This window comes from Carex rostrata, chromosome 9, assembly GCF_964058835.1.
Source record: "Carex rostrata chromosome 9, lpCarRost1.2, whole genome shotgun sequence".
NCBI lineage: Eukaryota > Viridiplantae > Streptophyta > Magnoliopsida > Poales > Cyperaceae > Carex > Carex rostrata.
This window is the reverse complement of record NC_135926.1, coordinates 7062783-7080339: the sequence shown is the minus strand read 5'-3', so window position 1 is coordinate 7080339 and position 17557 is coordinate 7062783. Positions and strand designations below refer to the sequence as shown.

General features: G+C 31.8%; 1 protein-coding gene across 3 annotated transcripts; it reads left to right on the top strand.

Moving 5' to 3' along the window:
* The first annotated feature begins 1062 nt into the window (after window positions 1-1062).
* On the top strand, window positions 1063-7945 carry LOC144559383 (NAC domain-containing protein 75-like). 3 transcript variants are annotated; one of them, XM_078308397.1, is made up of 7 exons: window positions 1109-1247; window positions 2149-2265; window positions 2635-2812; window positions 3596-4161; window positions 4955-5176; window positions 5582-5665; window positions 7306-7945. In XM_078308397.1, the coding sequence occupies exons 2-7, from the start codon at window positions 2176-2178 to the stop codon at window positions 7387-7389; spliced, it is 1224 nt and encodes a 407-aa protein (XP_078164523.1). In that variant the 5' UTR covers window positions 1109-1247; window positions 2149-2175; the 3' UTR covers window positions 7390-7945. The 3 variants fall into 3 exon arrangements, with proteins under 3 accessions (XP_078164525.1, XP_078164523.1, XP_078164524.1); XM_078308398.1 differs by lacking the exon at window positions 1109-1247 and adding an exon at window positions 1783-2011; XM_078308399.1 differs by lacking the exon at window positions 4955-5176 and having other exon boundaries at window positions 1063-1247.
* The last annotated feature ends 9612 nt before the right edge of the window (window positions 7946-17557 follow it).

The window sequence follows — 17557 nt, the reverse complement described above, 5'->3', positions numbered from 1 at the left end:
ATATATATAATTGCGTATCTAACTGAAAAGTGGTATATTTTTTTTCAGAATTTTTTTTAACTTTTTTTTTATATATTACACAATTATTATTACATAAGTTTCAAGATTACAATTATTATTTGCTGATGACTTTCTTCTAATTAGCACAAGCCGAGAATTTCACTTCGCGTTTAGCCCAACCTAGATTCAGTATCATGTTCCATGTACAATTACACAAATTTAGTTGGCACTTTTGGTAAATATACATTGATACTTTATATAAGTTTAAATTTCGATGTTTATTTGTTAATGGTTGATGATTACTCTAACAAGCGATGACTTATATGTTTTATAATCTGTGCCAAATTTGAGTCTCTGTTGCCATCTCTTGTTTGAGTAAGTATCAAACATTAGCAAATAATATCCTTTATATTACTCAAACCATATCCTTTATATTCAAGAATAATTATTAAAAAAAATTATTTGCAGTTGAAAAGCATCGATCTACAAGCATAAAGTTTAGTGTGATGACATTATTATATATATTTACTATATATTAAAAAAAATTCATTTGATTATGAAATGTACAAATCTGCAATAACATAGTTATTGACTAATCGGATTAATAGCTATAAAGCCACAAAGGCACAATTAATTCACAAGAAATTGGAGAAATATATTTTCAACTGAGGTGCATAATACATTATACATGTGATACTTGAGACAATTTCTAAATAAAAGAATACTTGCATACCACACAGCACAAGATACATCAACTATCAAGGTTTGGCCACAGAGGATCCATAACCTTCGAAATAGAAATATTCTCTTGTGGCCCTGAACACTAGCTAATCTATTAGAAGAAATTAGTTTTCTTTAACAACCTCACCCTTCCAAAGTTCCATATGCCCCCATTAGAAGTTATAATTTGGTTTCCAGGGGACTAACACTGACTTAGTAAACATGTCAGTTTGGCATCAAATCCTATCCAACCTACTGTAATTTCTTAGCAATTCTCAAATTTATTTTTTCTTCTAAGCTTAGACTATATAAAGACTATTGTCGTGCTTGTAGCAGAAGCTTGCTCGGGCATGTGATAATTTATGTATTATATTTAATATACTTTTGGGGTCCATCAAGTATACTCCTCATTTGCCTTGGATCAGAAGCAAACCTCAGTATTCTCTCTCTCTGTCTCTCTCGTTTGTGCAAACAGCTTCTCCTCATGCCAAAAAGGATCATCATTTGAGCACAATCCCAATTGCCATGTGAGCTCTTACCCCCTTTGTTCTTTATTTGTTTTCTCTCTCTTTCCATGATTCTCTATTAGAAATACCCGTTTTTTTCATCATTTCTTTCAACAAAAAGTCGTTTTTAGGTCTTATATGTTATATTACCCCCACAAAATAAATTTGACGCTTCAAAGTGATATTTGTAATTAGCAAAATATTTCTAATTTTTTCTAATCGAAAGCTTTCTTAATTTGTTGAAGTTTTGCATATTGTGTGCCTCGGCGCTTGTACTTGTTCTTCAAAGTTCTCGCCTTTTGCTTCTTTTTTTCTTCTCAAACCCTAGAGTTCAGGCAAGGTTAATTTCTTTCAGTGTGGATTGTTTCATGACTAGTACTATTCGGTTCCTTTTGTGTGCATGTGTTGGTGTGCGCCTGTAACCGTGAGACAGAGAGGGGGGGTTTCCTTTTTTGATGGGATTTCAGTTAAAGTAGGAGAGAATTCTTGAGTGCTAATTTATTAATTCTAAAAAAACGAAGGCTTGTTTTTATAGGCCGCTACCGCAAACTACAGGCCTCCTTTCCTCCTCTCCTCCTTTTCTAATCTCTCTCTCTCTCTCTCTCTCTATAGTTCTCTCAAGACCTTCTCCCTCTGGATTTAAAAACAAATATATATTCTATCTCCGTTGCCTTCCATTTTTTCTCTCCGTAATTTGTCTTCCAAGCAAAAAAAATTCTGTTCCTAAGGAGCAAAGTTTTAAGTCTGGTAGAGAGCACCTCAAGTTACTAATCACAGTCTGATCAGTAAGCCAAGAATTCCATAATTTTATACTCTTATCCTATATTTCAATTATATATGCTCGCATAAGATATGTGATAAATCTCTTTCTATACCACGCTTCTTTATTTATTTTTTTGTTTTACTGTATTTTTTTTTCCAGGATGTGTCATGAAGTTTGAATTGCACCATGAATAGAAGCCAAATAGATGCCAAGCTCGAAGAGCATCGTATGACCAAACACTGCCCCAGTTGTGGCAACAAGCTCAATTGCAAACCGGTATGGAAATATATATATCTTATTTTTTAAATCGATATCTAAACTGTATCACCTGATTCAATTCTCTTCTGTTAAATTTGTTTGGACTTTTGTTGTGCTACGTACAATATGCTTAATCTTTAGTAGATTTGAGTTCAGATAAGCATTCTTTCACTAATGGAATATATCATTTTAAATATTTTTGCTAAAATTTTGTGAGGACAATTTGATTCCAATTTTTTTATCTTTAAAAGTTCTCTATATGATTTCATTTTCTAAAGAAAAATAACAATGCAAACATTAAGGATTTTTATGCAAATGTCAAGTTATAGTATGAACAAAATGAATTCAAGTATTTTCTTTTAATTTGGTTATAATTTACACATGAAGGATTGGGTCGGGTTACCAGCTGGTGTAAAGTTCGACCCAACAGACCAAGAACTGATAGAACACCTAGAGGCAAAGGTTAAAGAAGAAGGTGTGCGATCTCACCCTTTGATAGATGAGTTTATACCGACTATCGAAGGAGAAGATGGCATATGTTATACTCATCCTGAGAAACTCCCAGGTATGCTAGCTGTAAGTAATAAGATAATTAAGAGATATCCTTTGCCATATATCTACAGAGGTTTTATAGAACAGTTATATATTCTTATTCTTACATAAAAAGTTGAATATATTTTGCACAAGTTCTTTTGTTTCTATATTCTCTATCTTTTTTCATTATGGTGCATATATGTTCTTTTCTATATACGGCATTATTTTTGTTGACATATGTATAATGTTATTACGTCCAAATTTTGATTATTTTCATACATATAGTTTGGACTTTGGAGCCCATTATCTACTTAATTTTTTTTTTTTTTTATCTATTTCATATTCTATATAGCAAAGGTGAGTATCGGATAAATCCTCATCGTTTCCTTAAAAAATATTTTCCTTCAAAAGTTTGAAGCAGCATTTCCTTATTACGTATGTAAGACGCATTATTGTTTTCAAAAGGATTGCTTGATAGACTCTCTCTCTCTCTCTCTCTCTCTCACTCACTGTCTCACACACACACATATGCATGACGGGAAGATGCTTCTGAAGTTTCCTAATGAACGATCTTTGTGCTTTTTATTTCTCTTCCCTTTTTAATTTTATATAGTTTCTTTAGCCCGCAGATAGTTTTTCTCTCAAAGTGGTTACACCTGACAAGAAAAACAGGCATGTTTTAATCTAACAAAATAAAACTATAAAATAAATGTTTAATTAAGAAGCAATTTTAAAAGTTATGTGGTTAGGAACAAAATTTAGCTTCTTTTGCATGGCATGGATGCATGATGCATATCACGCTTAAAAATTTCAGGAGTAACGAGAGATGGCCTCAGCAAACATTTCTTCCATCGACCATCCAAGGCGTACACGACTGGTACTAGGAAAAGACGCAAAATCCAAACCGAGTGCGACTTACAAAGATCTGGAGATACCCGTTGGCACAAGACTGGGAAAACCCGACCTGTTATGGTCAATGGAACGCAAAAGGGGTGCAAGAAAATACTTGTGCTCTATACAAATTTCGGCAAGCACAGAAAACCTGAAAAGACTAATTGGGTGATGCATCAATACCACCTTGGCGAATTGGAAGAGGAGAAAGAAGGGGAATTAGTTGTTTCGAAAATATTTTATCAGACGCAGCCGAGACAGTGCAACTGGTCAGAGAGAAAGGCAGTGGCCGGTGAAGGGGTGGCTGAGAATAGGAGAGATAGTACAGGGAGTGGGAGTTGTTCATCAAAAGAGGTAATGAGTCAAAGGATCGATGAGGCGGGGATATCGGGTTATAGTGGAAATATCGAGTTGCATCACCAACATCAACAACAACATTTGAAGCCTGATAACTTCAGTTTTTCACCGTTTAGAAAGAGCTTCGAGGAGGTATGCAACTCTATTTTTTATTTAGTTAATTTCATGTTGTTGTAGTATTTGTCATTAATGTTCTGATGCATGTCGTCACAACATTTTACACTTTTGACAAATACCCGATTCGAAGTTTTCCATTTTTTTAATGTGCTTGTTTGGCCTCAGATTAAATTAAGCTCTGTATATTAGAAGATGATGATACTTTGATGTAGACTATATAGGTTAACATATATAATTATAGGAGAATGATTTATATTATATAGTGATGAATATAAGTTGCAATCTAATACTGGGCATTTGTCTTCACAAACTAAACATAACCATCTATAAAAAGAAAGAAAATAACAAATATTAAATTAAAAAGATAGAATAATAGACTATCCAGCTAAAGCTTTCACATCATATTGTTTGAATTTCAAGCAACCCTGGGCATGCAGCAACGATCGATGAAGAACATTGGTTCATCCATAGAAATACATATATATGTTTTTTTAAATTAGTTTGGAAGCAATGCAATTAATGTCTTTATCACTTTGGTCACCTTCCTCACCTAAGATATCCCTACGACAATTTCCTCCAATAGACTCCTGAATTTCCCTAATGTTCACCCCAATGTAAAAGCAGCATTCAAGTAATTATTTATTAAATCTCTAGAGAATCTGCATAATGTATACCTCCAACATCCATCATATATAAGGTACATAGTATAATTTTTTTTTCGATAGGAATGCTCACTTCATAAAAGAAATAGAAAAACTTAGCTAAATTGTAAAAATACTCTTCGTTAATGGCTATAAATAATCAATAGGCAGGAATAGGTGAGGTGCCATCAAAGGCCAGGGAAATGCATGAAGAGCATGAGCGCCACAGGACCCAGCAGGCCGGTCCTCCCGCAGCGGCAGCTTACCTTGTCAACCAAACAGCCGACCCTATTGCCACCATCATCTCTCCACCTATGCAACACTCCACAGTTAATGTGCTTGAAGATGCCTATCATGTCCCAAATATAATACTCCAACCTAAGTTTGCGGTACTTCCTCACGCTCTTAGATGGCACTGTATACTAATCACATATTAATTTATTTATTTGGCATTCAGTACTAGGACTTTCAACCAGCAATACTGGGATATGGTCTTGCAAGGCATTTCTTTTAAATGAGAAATATATATTAAATTGATGTTTTCACATTTTTTTTTTATTTATGGAGACTTTTATGAAAAATTGGCTTACACACCAAAGTGGGTATCTTTCCCATGGTAATCAACATTTTAATCAATGATCAGCATCTTCTTAATTTCTTCTTAACATAATTAAAATTTTGTAGTTATATGCCCTTCTTCTTGACTTTTGTTTTCAATTGTAATTGTCTTTGATTATTTTTTTCAGAGAATCATCCATTTCATTTACTTTTTTTTTAAAACATTTTGTGAGCAGCAATCGCACCAAAAGCTTGACCACAGATCTACTGCTGGCCTTGAAGAGTTGATCATGGGTTGCACCTCATCCAGCGTAAAAGGAGTAAGACTTTAAATTCAATTTCAAAGATAATAACGATCATTTGATTACTTTAATCAAGCTTCTAGCCATAACTTCCATTTTTTTCCCACCTACTTAAAACAAAGCTTAAATTAGCACAACGCTTTGATCATTTGATTACTTTCTAATCTAACCCCCCTACTCTCCTCGTTTGTCTCTCTATATAATAGATTAGATGTAATATAGGTGTCATCTTTAACTGTCTTTCTCAGCCCTTTAGGTGGTTTTGGTTTGTTCCAACTACTTGTATATATAAATTCAGATATTCTGCTTAACATTGAAACATTCTAATACGATTTTGAAGATTTGAGAAATTACTATAGCTATCCTGTCAGTTTCAAAATATATAGATACGTGGGCCCATCTTCTCACAACAACCAATGTAAAAGAAACGTAGGTTATGTTATTTTTCTAGTGCCATCTCCTGTCATGTATTGTTGTTTTGTTTTGATTGACTCTTCCTTTAAAAGCATGCCAACAATATCTAAAAGTAGCTAGGCACACGCATTGAGATAGTGATAGCGCGCAATTATATTTTGATTTAAAATTATATTATAATAATTAGAATAGCTATTTTCAAATGCAGCTAGCTTATTATAATAATCCGAAACTGAATTTTGTAAAAGAGAGCTGATATGTAGAAGAACTTTTATATCTGCCATATATATATGTGGTGGTGTGTATATGTGCCACAGGAAATCCTTTTTCTTTGAGAGGGAAAATCAGTGAATAAAAAACATGACAGGACCACACTTTCAAATACTTTCAACCGGAAAGAAGAGAGGCGCAAAAACCAATATACAAACAAAGACCATCTTTTCTTTCCTCCTATGACCAGATAAGAGAGAACACAAGCTTTTCTGCCTTCTTGCTTTCAGACTAGACCTATGAGTACCAGTTTGTAATTATCATTAGCTTCTTTAAAAAAGAAAAAATGAAAAGAAAAAGATAACTTAATTCTTTTTGTTTTCTTTACATGTCTTTCAAATCACCAATATCTTGCTTTAAATCCGTGATTATTTTCTACCTTGTTGTTTTTCTTATTTAATTTAATCGATGAGACAACCTTAATCAATTTTAGTATTTGACATCGCGATCGAGGGTAAGGAAAATTTTCAAAACTGTGATTTCATTTCTTTTGCTAGATTATTGTTAATATTTTTTTCTCGAAGGCAAAATTGGCAATAACAAATTTCAAATTGAAAAGAAGCTTGCCGTTTTGTGTTCTATTTCTATATGGAATTCATTTGTGTGTAGGTATTCCAAGAGGCAATTACTTTAAAACATATTTTGTAAATTATAAAATAAATTTAAGATATCTGAATTCCTGTGTTGTGTACTGCATTTATCAAAAATTAATATGCCAAGATCTGAAATCTGAGGGGCTATATTATGAAGTTAGTTATTTGATAATGGTAATATTGAAATTAAGATATAGTACTCTTATTTAAATAGTCTAACATGAAGTAGCATGTGTGCATGCACATAAGTTCTTCACTTATGGACAATTATTTTTGCTCTGTTTATTTTCTTTGTATATATTTGGGTCCATTAATTATTAGTGCAATTTAGTCAGACCCTTTTTGAGCCATACATTTTTGAACCGTATATATTCATTTCAGGAAACATCAATTCCTCCTCACACACAAGAGACAGAATGGCAGTATACATACTGGTCTCCTGACAACCCTGATCATCATGGGTAATTGCACCATCTAATTTTAAGGCGTCACCTTTAACATCTCTTCTCCTAGTAGCTCTTAGTATATTACCTCTACTTGTATTTTCAAGAAAAAAGTTGTCTTGTGTTGGTAAATACCAAAGGTAAAGAACTAACTGTACGTAAGATAATCTGAGATGGAAACAAGGGGAGAACTAAAGAGCTTCTTTTGAAAGAAAAAGTGGTGGAAAGGGGAAAAGTGAAAGGAAATTGCGAATGACTAGAGACAATCAAGGTTGCATCAAAATCAGTGCCTTAATCATTCCCACATCATCTTGCTAGTCACTTTTGGTGGGTATATTTATATATTCTTAATTTTGTAATCTTGTTCAAAATAATGTCTTTTGGTTGTACATTAAAATTGTTTTTAAGTTATTTTCTTTTTGGGCAATTTTTATTTTCAAATTGTGAAGATATTTGTGGGGGAAAAAAGTAAAGCGACAATGTTGTAGTCCATCGTAGACTTGTAACTTCAAATTTTAAGACTGCATGTCTTGCTATATTATATAGTTCACAATTATTTTTTAGTTGTTGGAAAGAAATGAAATTTTGCATTAAATGCGCCAGCTTTATATTTGCATTAAAAATTGACAACCATTTTGATAGTTGTACAACTGATCTTTTGCTGCCATTTTAGGTAAACCTCCTAGTATAATCAAAATATAATTAAAAATGGAAATTGAAATGACAAACACAAGGAGCGCGCTATTGTGTCATACTTTAAATAGAAAATAATTAAATCTATTGTAATTCTCGGGGAATTACAGAACCCTGTAATCCCGATTCCAACCGTTAGTCTTTCTTGAGATGCGTACATGAAATCTTACTTTTCCGAGAACGTTTTCAAGATCTGCGTACGGGAAAGTTTGAACTGTTGATATCGGAATTTTAGGATCCTGTAATTCCTCTCTGAATTACAGGAGATTCGGACTCCTTTAAATAAGATTTATATGTCAGTTAAAGATTTTTGGGTGCTTGTGATTAAGCATATACTGGTATATGTGATCGAGGAATTCCTAACAAATCGAACTCAAATTCTATGATGATGGAATGATTCTTGGGTATAAATTTTTTTAGATGCTTTAAGTACTTATTGTTTATACGCGGCTACCAGCCTACCATTAGCATATAAAAATCAAGAACTTTCACTATTCTATTTTGGGCAACCAAAATTTTTGTTGCAATAGACATAAATTGGTTGCAATAAATTAATTTTACAACAAATTAAGAAAATTGGATAGTGAATTTACATAAGTGACTTTAATTTAAGATGACAAGGATTAATGTTTATAACCGTATTAGATAGTGCTGCTGGTTAATTTGCATTAGATTATGAGGAATATGGCCATCATTAAAAATGTTACAAAATGCCAGAACATGCATGGCTGATAGAAGTTTCTGCAATCGAGCGGTTAAATGAAGGATCAACTCACACCTTAATCATGGCATATGTAATTAATTTTGTAGCTTGCAAAAGTTATATCATTACTAAACATGTACGTAAAACTTACTCTAAAAAAATACATACGTAATAAAACTAGGTACATTCATGAAATAAATCAAGCTAAAGCTGTTTCATATATAGAAAAGAAAAGAAAAATTCAAGTTTATGGATCTTTGTGTGGTAATAAATTATCATCTTTAATTTATATTTTTTAGGTAAATGGTAATAATTAATAAACCATTATTATCACTTTACCAACAAAATAATGGCCCTTGAAATGATAAAACAGGATGGAGATCTATAGATATCATGGTGGTCTTGCTTTGGTAGTGCATGGATGCTTGAAATTTTGCATGGAACCTTCTCTGCAGTTTCACTGCCTCCCCAACATCAGGAATAAAGCTCATCTCACACTTAATCTCTGCTCATCTGTGCCTTTTGTTTTGCTTTTTCATATATGCTGAGGTGTAATTTCAGGCTAGACAGAGGGTAAATGAGATCTACATGAGATGAGCACAAAATATTTTATGAAATTATAGACACGAATTTATATGTTGCTGATTTGAATTTTCAAATCAGCCATAAAATTAATGTGCTATGTTTTTGCCCTGAAAAGCCATAATAATATTTTTTTAGCACAAAAAAAGAATCTTCTTTTACACTCTTTGCGTATAATAGAAATTATGATCTTGTGAAAATTATTACACGTGAAATAATTAACACTATTAAAAATTTCACTTGCATTGTTCCAATGAAAACCTACTAGAGAATGCAAAAATAACTTTCAAGTGCAAAACCGCAAACAAGTGCTGTAATACATAGAGTTAATTTTGTGAAATAAAAAAGGTAAACTAATATTTGGGCACACACACAGCAAAAAGCTGGTTGTCACTACTCTACAAGTCAAATTAATAATCACCTTGAGCCATGGTGGATGCATGGTTTATAATTAGATCTACGTAGAACAGTATCAAACATTGCAGTTGGGCCAAAGTAAGTTTTATTTAACCATGGGCTAGCGCATTAGGCCCAAGTATTACTTCCTTTGTGCCTAATTAAAGCGCACTTTTAGTAAATTTTTAATAAGAGGGAATTTGCTAGGCAAATAAAAAATAAAAAATCCTTATAAAAAGCAAGGATACCTATTTGCTGCTGTTCCCGTCCCACAAAGCAGGATTCTCGATCTTTTTTGTGCGGTTCCGTCCGATCTACATGCAGTATAAAAGTCGGATCAGATCGATGCCATAAACGGGTTATAAGGTTTTTTTTTTTTTAATGTGAATCCAATCAATTAATAAGTTCACATAATAATATACTAGACGGACAAAAAGATGCAACAAATGACAGAATATTGTGAACAAAAAAAAGTATATTGGGTATAGCTTGGATACGGACATTTTATTTCTTTATATATATTTCTTTATTGAAGAGTACTGTTTGTATTTTGTGTCTTTTTCTAGCAAGGTACAGAAAAAGGGTGCCGTGTCTTGTTAGCTAGTTCCCTCTAAAGATTATATTCAACTTATTTTCTCTTTGAGAAAGAGAGAGATCATGGATTCTCTCCTTTGGAAGGTGCATGGGTTATTTTAGACATTGTTAGGTTCCCATGTGGTGTTTTGGTCCCGTAAAGGAGTTGCAAGGAGAATTGTATGAGTGGGTGCGAGAATAAGAGAACATGGGCTAGCTTCTCTTTTTGGATTCTCCCAAATGTGTGTTTGCTTTAGGAATTTGTTCCATGATCTCCTTTTAATTCCCAGAGATAGCATATCAGGAGCACTACTGTTATTTTGTGCTCTGAGGTTAGGCAGGCTTTCTTTGTGTGGTGAAAGGAGCACCGGAGAAGCATCTCTTAGATTATAATGGACCCAATGAGGCCTCCAATCAATATGATTTTGTCTCTCATCTCATATTAAAAACAAAACTTATTTGACAAATAATAATTATATTAGCTAATATCACATTTAGTCAATATGAAATTATGAGGGGAAAAATTCATATATTTCATTACTTAAAAGGTAGAATATCAAGTTTGTTAAAAAAAAAATATTTAAAGACATTGTCGTAATTAACCCATTAAGACGCAAATTGATTTTCTTCTCTAATATAAATTAGAGCTCCAACTATTTTGGAGCAATTGTCAGTTGTTTGAGAAGGCATTTTAATTTTTTCTAAGAGTGTTTTTGAACAAAATGGTCATGTACAAAGAGAAAAGTACAGAAAATTTTAATCTCTGATGTAAATGAAAATTTATTTTCTTGAAATATCAAAGAAAAATGATACATATTTAGGTTCACGTATATAAATCATTAAATCACAGTATTCATAAAAAAGGGGGTAAATAAATTGCTCAGAGGCCAGCAAGTTTGCTCCCGATAACAAATTGATTGGTGAAATTTTATTTGTCATGCACAATTCACAAAAGATATTCTACTTTCAGTTTGTTTCAATCATAGAAATTTATTATCTAATTCGGTCATTATATCAAATAAAGATTGAAAGGTAGCCACCATGATACATTTTTTTCTCGCATGAACAAGTTTTCTACTGATATGACCATATTTTTTTTTTTCTGCTGGTGTTGAAAAAAAAAACACAGAAAGAGATTGATTCTTATACTTGATAGCCGTTATCAAAGTTTCATAAAAAAAAATAACAGAGAGAGGTTGATTATTTTGTTTGGAGTTATTTAGACCAGATGTAAAATAATTTTTATATTAATAGAATCACTTGACTGTTGATAATATCCAATGTTGAGCATATATGTAATATAATTATGAATTATATATTATCTTGTATGATTGTTTAACTAATGTGATTAATAAAAATTATAAACTTTTGACAATCTGTGTATTCATTAGAATGTGATCTATAAATGTGTAGACCAATATAAACAAATTCAAATTATTGATGGACTGATTATGGCCAAAAAATTTAAATATACTCCAAAAAAAAAGACTACTGAATCTGGAAAATTTCATATTTATCAGGGCCATAACGATTGGGAGGCGTCATTTGTCGTTGCAGCCCCGCAAAAACCAAAATTTTCAGCTTATTCAGTTGAAATTTAATATATTTGTTTAATAATTTTAAAAAATTGAAAGAATAATTAATAATTTGAATATGTTATAAAGAACATCAAACAAAATAGATAAATCATCTTATAATTTAGATGTACTAGAAGGACTTCGAAATACTTTTCAGGTAGAAATTTTCCACCCTGTAAAAAAACTATTTCTTGATATGTTACTGAAAAAAATGCTTTGGATCTTAATTAATGATCCTAGTTCAAAAATCACTTCTAGGTAAAAGAAATTATTGTGACCCATCTAGTACATTCAAATTTTAAGATACTTCATCTATTTTTAAAAAAATTAATTTGAATACCTTATAATTTGAATGTACTAGAAAGACCACGATAATTTCTTTATTTACTAGAAGTGATTTTTGAGCTGAGATCAATAATTCAGATCCAAAGTATTTTTTTTTTTCCAATAACACATAAAAAAATAGTTTAATTTTTTTATAGCTGGCAAAAATCATGCCTGAAAAATATTTCGGAATCCTTCTAGTACATCTAAATTATAAGATATTTTATCTATTTTATTTTATATTCTTTCTAACATATTCAAATTATTAATTATTCTTTCTATTTTTGAAAAATATTAAACAGATATATTAAATTTCAACAGTTTGGCTGAATTTTTTTTATTTTGGTGGGGCTGCAATGTGAAATGACAGCCCCCCAAGAATGGAGCCGCCATTTCACGTTCCGGCCCGAATAAATTCGGAATTCTCACAAGTCTATGGTTTTTTGGTTTATTATTTTTTTATTAAGGTATTTTGAAAATTTTCGGTGATTATGGACTTGCAATCAGGGAAAATCGCCTTTAGGAGATTTCCCCTAGGCCACAGCATTGAATGTGGCAGTTACAACACAATCCGAGCAAAATTATGAGAGTTTGGCGGGCTGTATGAAATGTGTTAATAAAAAAAAAGTGATTCTTATGACACATCTGAGACTTTCGACGGGCCGCCATATTTTATTGGTGGGCTACAAGACTATCATCAGGACAGTTTTATTATTTATAAAGATTGGTCCTCAAGATACAAGATATTGTATCACATAGAATCTAAAAAGTTAATCTAAAGAGAGAAATACATAATTGTTAGTCTTCTCTTCTTCTTCTATTATCAAAGAAAAGAGACGAGAGATCCATAAAAAATTGGAGAGGATTTCTCAAAGGCCAAGTCTTATTGTCTTGGAAGACCTACTCTCACGATCCAACAACAAACTAACGAGAAGAGGCTTCTTGCCATTAAAGTCTTGTCTCGTACACACAGAAACAGTTGTTGTTCTCGCAAGAGATTGAATATTCCATGGCAAATGGCATGGTATCAGGTATTAAGTTTCGTACTTCATATTTAAGTTTTCGGTGAGCTTTAGCATAGGATGGTCCTTGAAATTAAGGTGGGAAACTATTTCTTATTTTCTAAAGTGTAAGTGTTTGTCTCCTAGATAAGATTTAATTGTTTGATTTCTATATAAGACGTAATTTTTTGACATTTAAGATCCATAAGTGGGGGTGTTCAAACGGTTCGGTTTGTTCGGTTTTTAACCGAACCAGAAAATTTTGGTTTAAATGGATCGGTTCGGTCGAAATTTTGAATAATTTCGGTTTAGACATCTCAAAACCGATTAAACTGAACCAACCGGTTTATATTGGTTCGACTCTAATTTTATTGGTATTATAAATATTTCATTAAACCAAACCGGACCGAACCAAACTGAACTTCAATTGTTGTGTATGATAATGTATTCTTTTCGTTAATAATAATACTAATAGGTTTACTTATGTTTGAACCTCACAAACTGAAATTTACTTCGATTTGTTCGGTTCGGTTCTTAATCGGTTGATAGGTTTAATCAGTTCAGTTCGGTTCTATTTTTGGAAACCAAAAAATATTTTGGTTTGATCATTTTACTTCGGTTTGAACCGAACCAACCGTTTGAACACTCCACAAGTGACAACCGCAGTCATATATGGTTTAAACAAAAAAAAAACAGAAAGACATTGATTCTCGTACCGCAGTACAAGGTTAATGCTGGGTTAAAGAAGTGGTACATAAAAAAGTTATATCAAACTAGAGAAGATATATAATCAAAGCAAGTGAAGAAAAGCAAAGCGATCCACTAAAGATGCTTACCAGCTAGGTAGTGAGCAGCAGCAACAATCATGTTCTAGTAATTATATCGAATTTAGCTGATGCCGGAATTATACTTTTCCATTGAAGATGCACCTAATATATATCCATAATTCCATATCCAGCTGCGGCACTGATCTAGGTATTATCCCCGAAGGAGAAATTTTAATTAGGGGATACATCATGATATCCATGAAATAATATATAAGATACCTTAAAGGCCAGGAAAAAGCCTAACAGTTATTAACTCAAGTGCCTATATACATCTATAGATTCCTGTTGAGTTCAAGATATATATAATATGCTCTAAAGATATTCCCTTGAGATTAGTTATAATAAATATTGCTCGGACTGTCGTTTATTCTTCTGAAAAAGCAAGATATTTATACCTGAGAAAACTATATTTATTTGCATGCTCCACTTGATTCATGCTAATTAATTAAAAGAAAAGAAACAGAGGAGGCATCTCCTTGGCTTATCCCATTTGTTGATCTGAATATCTCAACACTCATCAGTCATCTCCTAGATTATTAACCCATTTGTTCACGAATATCTTTTATTTCCTTGATATTTTGGGCTTTTATTCCTTGTACCAATAAAGGATAGCTGCAAAATATATTCTTGCTCCACATTTTACTAATTAAATTAAGAGGTTTAATTACCAATAGGTGCTAGCTAGCTAGAGGTTTTTTAATTAGTTGCTTAGAAGGACAAGCTTAATTTCTTCAGGCTTGAAACCCCATAAAGCGAAAATTTCGAAAAAAAAAAAGATGAGTATGGATAGAAAAATGATCCAGTAACAACCTTTTGTGATCATTAATTATCGTTAATTGCCTGATTTTTCATTGACCACCATATGCCACACCGGATGGATCATGTTATGTTATTTTTAAAATATACTGATGCATATATTGTCCTTCTATTTCACTCACCTAAGAAGGCAACATAAAAGTCACCAAATAATTTTGTATTTAAAAACAATTTTTTTTTAGTTTCAATGTTAAATTATTAGATTTGTCTTGTTAAATCCCTGTTCCACCACTATTGCGCACGGATATAACCTAACTACCACTGCAATTTATACCCCTTTACCCCCCGTGGTGTGATCAGAAAAACAAATATTAAAAAATAAAAACATGTTGGTATCTTATGCTTTTAACTTGAGCTTGGTTAATTAGGCCCATATTGTATACTTCAACCCACTAATAAATTTGACCCATAATGATCCATTCCCAAATTAAGGAAATCCCTATCCTATATCTTGGATTTTGGCTAACAGCTTATCTAGAGGCATATTTCTTCTCTCTACCAAATTTGAGCCTGCAATTTAATGCCTTTGGTCCAACACCTGACAATTAGGCTACGGCTCAAAAATTGTCTCCAAATAAGCCTAGCATTATGTAAAATGACAGTGAAAAAATGCATCGACTGGCAAATGAAGTTGTCATAAAAATGAGTGCCATACTGATACAGGCCAGTTAGCTGGGTTTCATGGATCAGATCCGTTCAATCAGAATTTTTAATTTTATCCAACATAATAGGCCTTAATTTAAAATTGAGCTTAGCATGCTCCTGGACACCGTATATAGTATACACTGCATCCATTACCATTATGAGCCCTTATAACCAATTGGGGACCCAATTGCATGTTCCTCGCAAAAGAGAAAAGCGTAGGTCCGATGAGCGTTTGACCGTTTGAGATTTGTGCGTACGAATTTGAAAGTTTATCGGACGACTTTGATGCCTGTATGGCTGTAGTGAAAACCTATTCTTTCAACTTAAACAAAGCACCTACCAGACATTCTCATGCTAATAATGATTATAGTTGGTTCTTCCCACAATTTATTATGCAGTATATCAGTGACAATTGAGTGAGCACAGAAGTGAAGTCAGATTTTCAAACTATGATAGCTAAAAATAAATAGAGGTCGAGTAAATAAAATTGAATGCTGCATATGGGGATAAATTTTATAGTACCCATAGCATTTTGTCCTAAACTTTATTGAAAATCATGTATGAATATCAAAATTTTTAAAACAAACGGAGATCAGTTGATCCCCATTCAATATATGTATATCCGCCATTGAGTGAGCATATGTAATATGCATATTACTGATCGATCCGTAAAGTATAGATTTTTATTTTTATTTTTATTTTTATTTTTATTTTTAAAATTTAAATAGTCAATCTAAGTTGTTAAATATGATTTCCATATGAAGTACTTAGATACTAAATTTATATTGTTTAGAATACTTTTACTATTTTTTTAAATAGGTAGAAGTTTTAGATCAAGTAATTTTCTGCTTATATAAAAAAAATAGTTTGATCTCTGAATATTTTTTTTTATATATGATTTGAAGTTAATTTTGATAAATTTTGAAGTTAAGCTCTCTAATTAAATCGCCCAACTTAAAACTCTTTACATTTTTTTGTTTCAATAATTACTTTGACATTAAGGTGTTGTTTAGCAGATTACTGTTCACCGTGGGAAATTTTTTTTTGCTCTGACTAAAGTTTTTTTTTCCATGGTGAACAGTAAAAATTAGTTCAAAATTTTTTATTCTTATTCCCATTCCTATTCCTTAGCAGGCCGCCGAACAGGGCCTAATGGAGTCGACAAAAAAGCTGGCATGCAGCACGACAAAGTTAGTGCTCATTTCAAACATCATTTATTTTTTTTTGTTTCTTTTACTTATTTTTTAAACCAATTCGATTAAATTTAAAATTTTACGGAGTTTATTTAATATTCATCAATTGATGACAATTCAAAATAGGTAATTTGTTTTTTTTTCTGCATTAATTTTGAGTTAGACGATACAAATTCATTTTTGAATTGGGAAGAAATTTAGGGTGAAAACAGGTTGGACATTATCCGACCGACTTTAGATTCGTATTCGAAATTTAGATACGGATATTCGATATTTAAATATATGTACGGATAGTGGTATGTATATGGTTTTAAATTTTAATTATATGTATTCAAATGGTAGATATATATTAAATAATTTAATATAAATTATGAAAAATTCATGTTATTCATCATTATAATTAGATAAATATTATGAACTTTTATATTTTTTAATAATATTTATATGTTTTTTAATAAATAATAGTATGATTTCAAATCTGTATACGGTTTAATATCCAATTCGTATTTGTCTAATATCTGATTTGTATATATTCAAAAAAAAATGAATACATATATGATTTAACAACTATCCAATCCATATCCGATCCATTTTCACCTTGTTTGGATGGAGAGTAGAGGAAGGGAGGGAATGGAAAGAAAAGAAAACTTTCTGTCGAATCGTGTTTGGTTGACAAAATTATATCGAAGGTGAAGGGTACAGGAGGTGAAAGGTTTAATCTTGTATCATTCAGTCATCAAATTTCTCATTAACCTTCTAAATTTTAATCAATCAAATAAAAAATGAGACGAAAAGGAAAGTTAAATTTATTTTCTCTTATTAATCATCCAAACACGAAGAAGTTAAATATGTTAATCTTC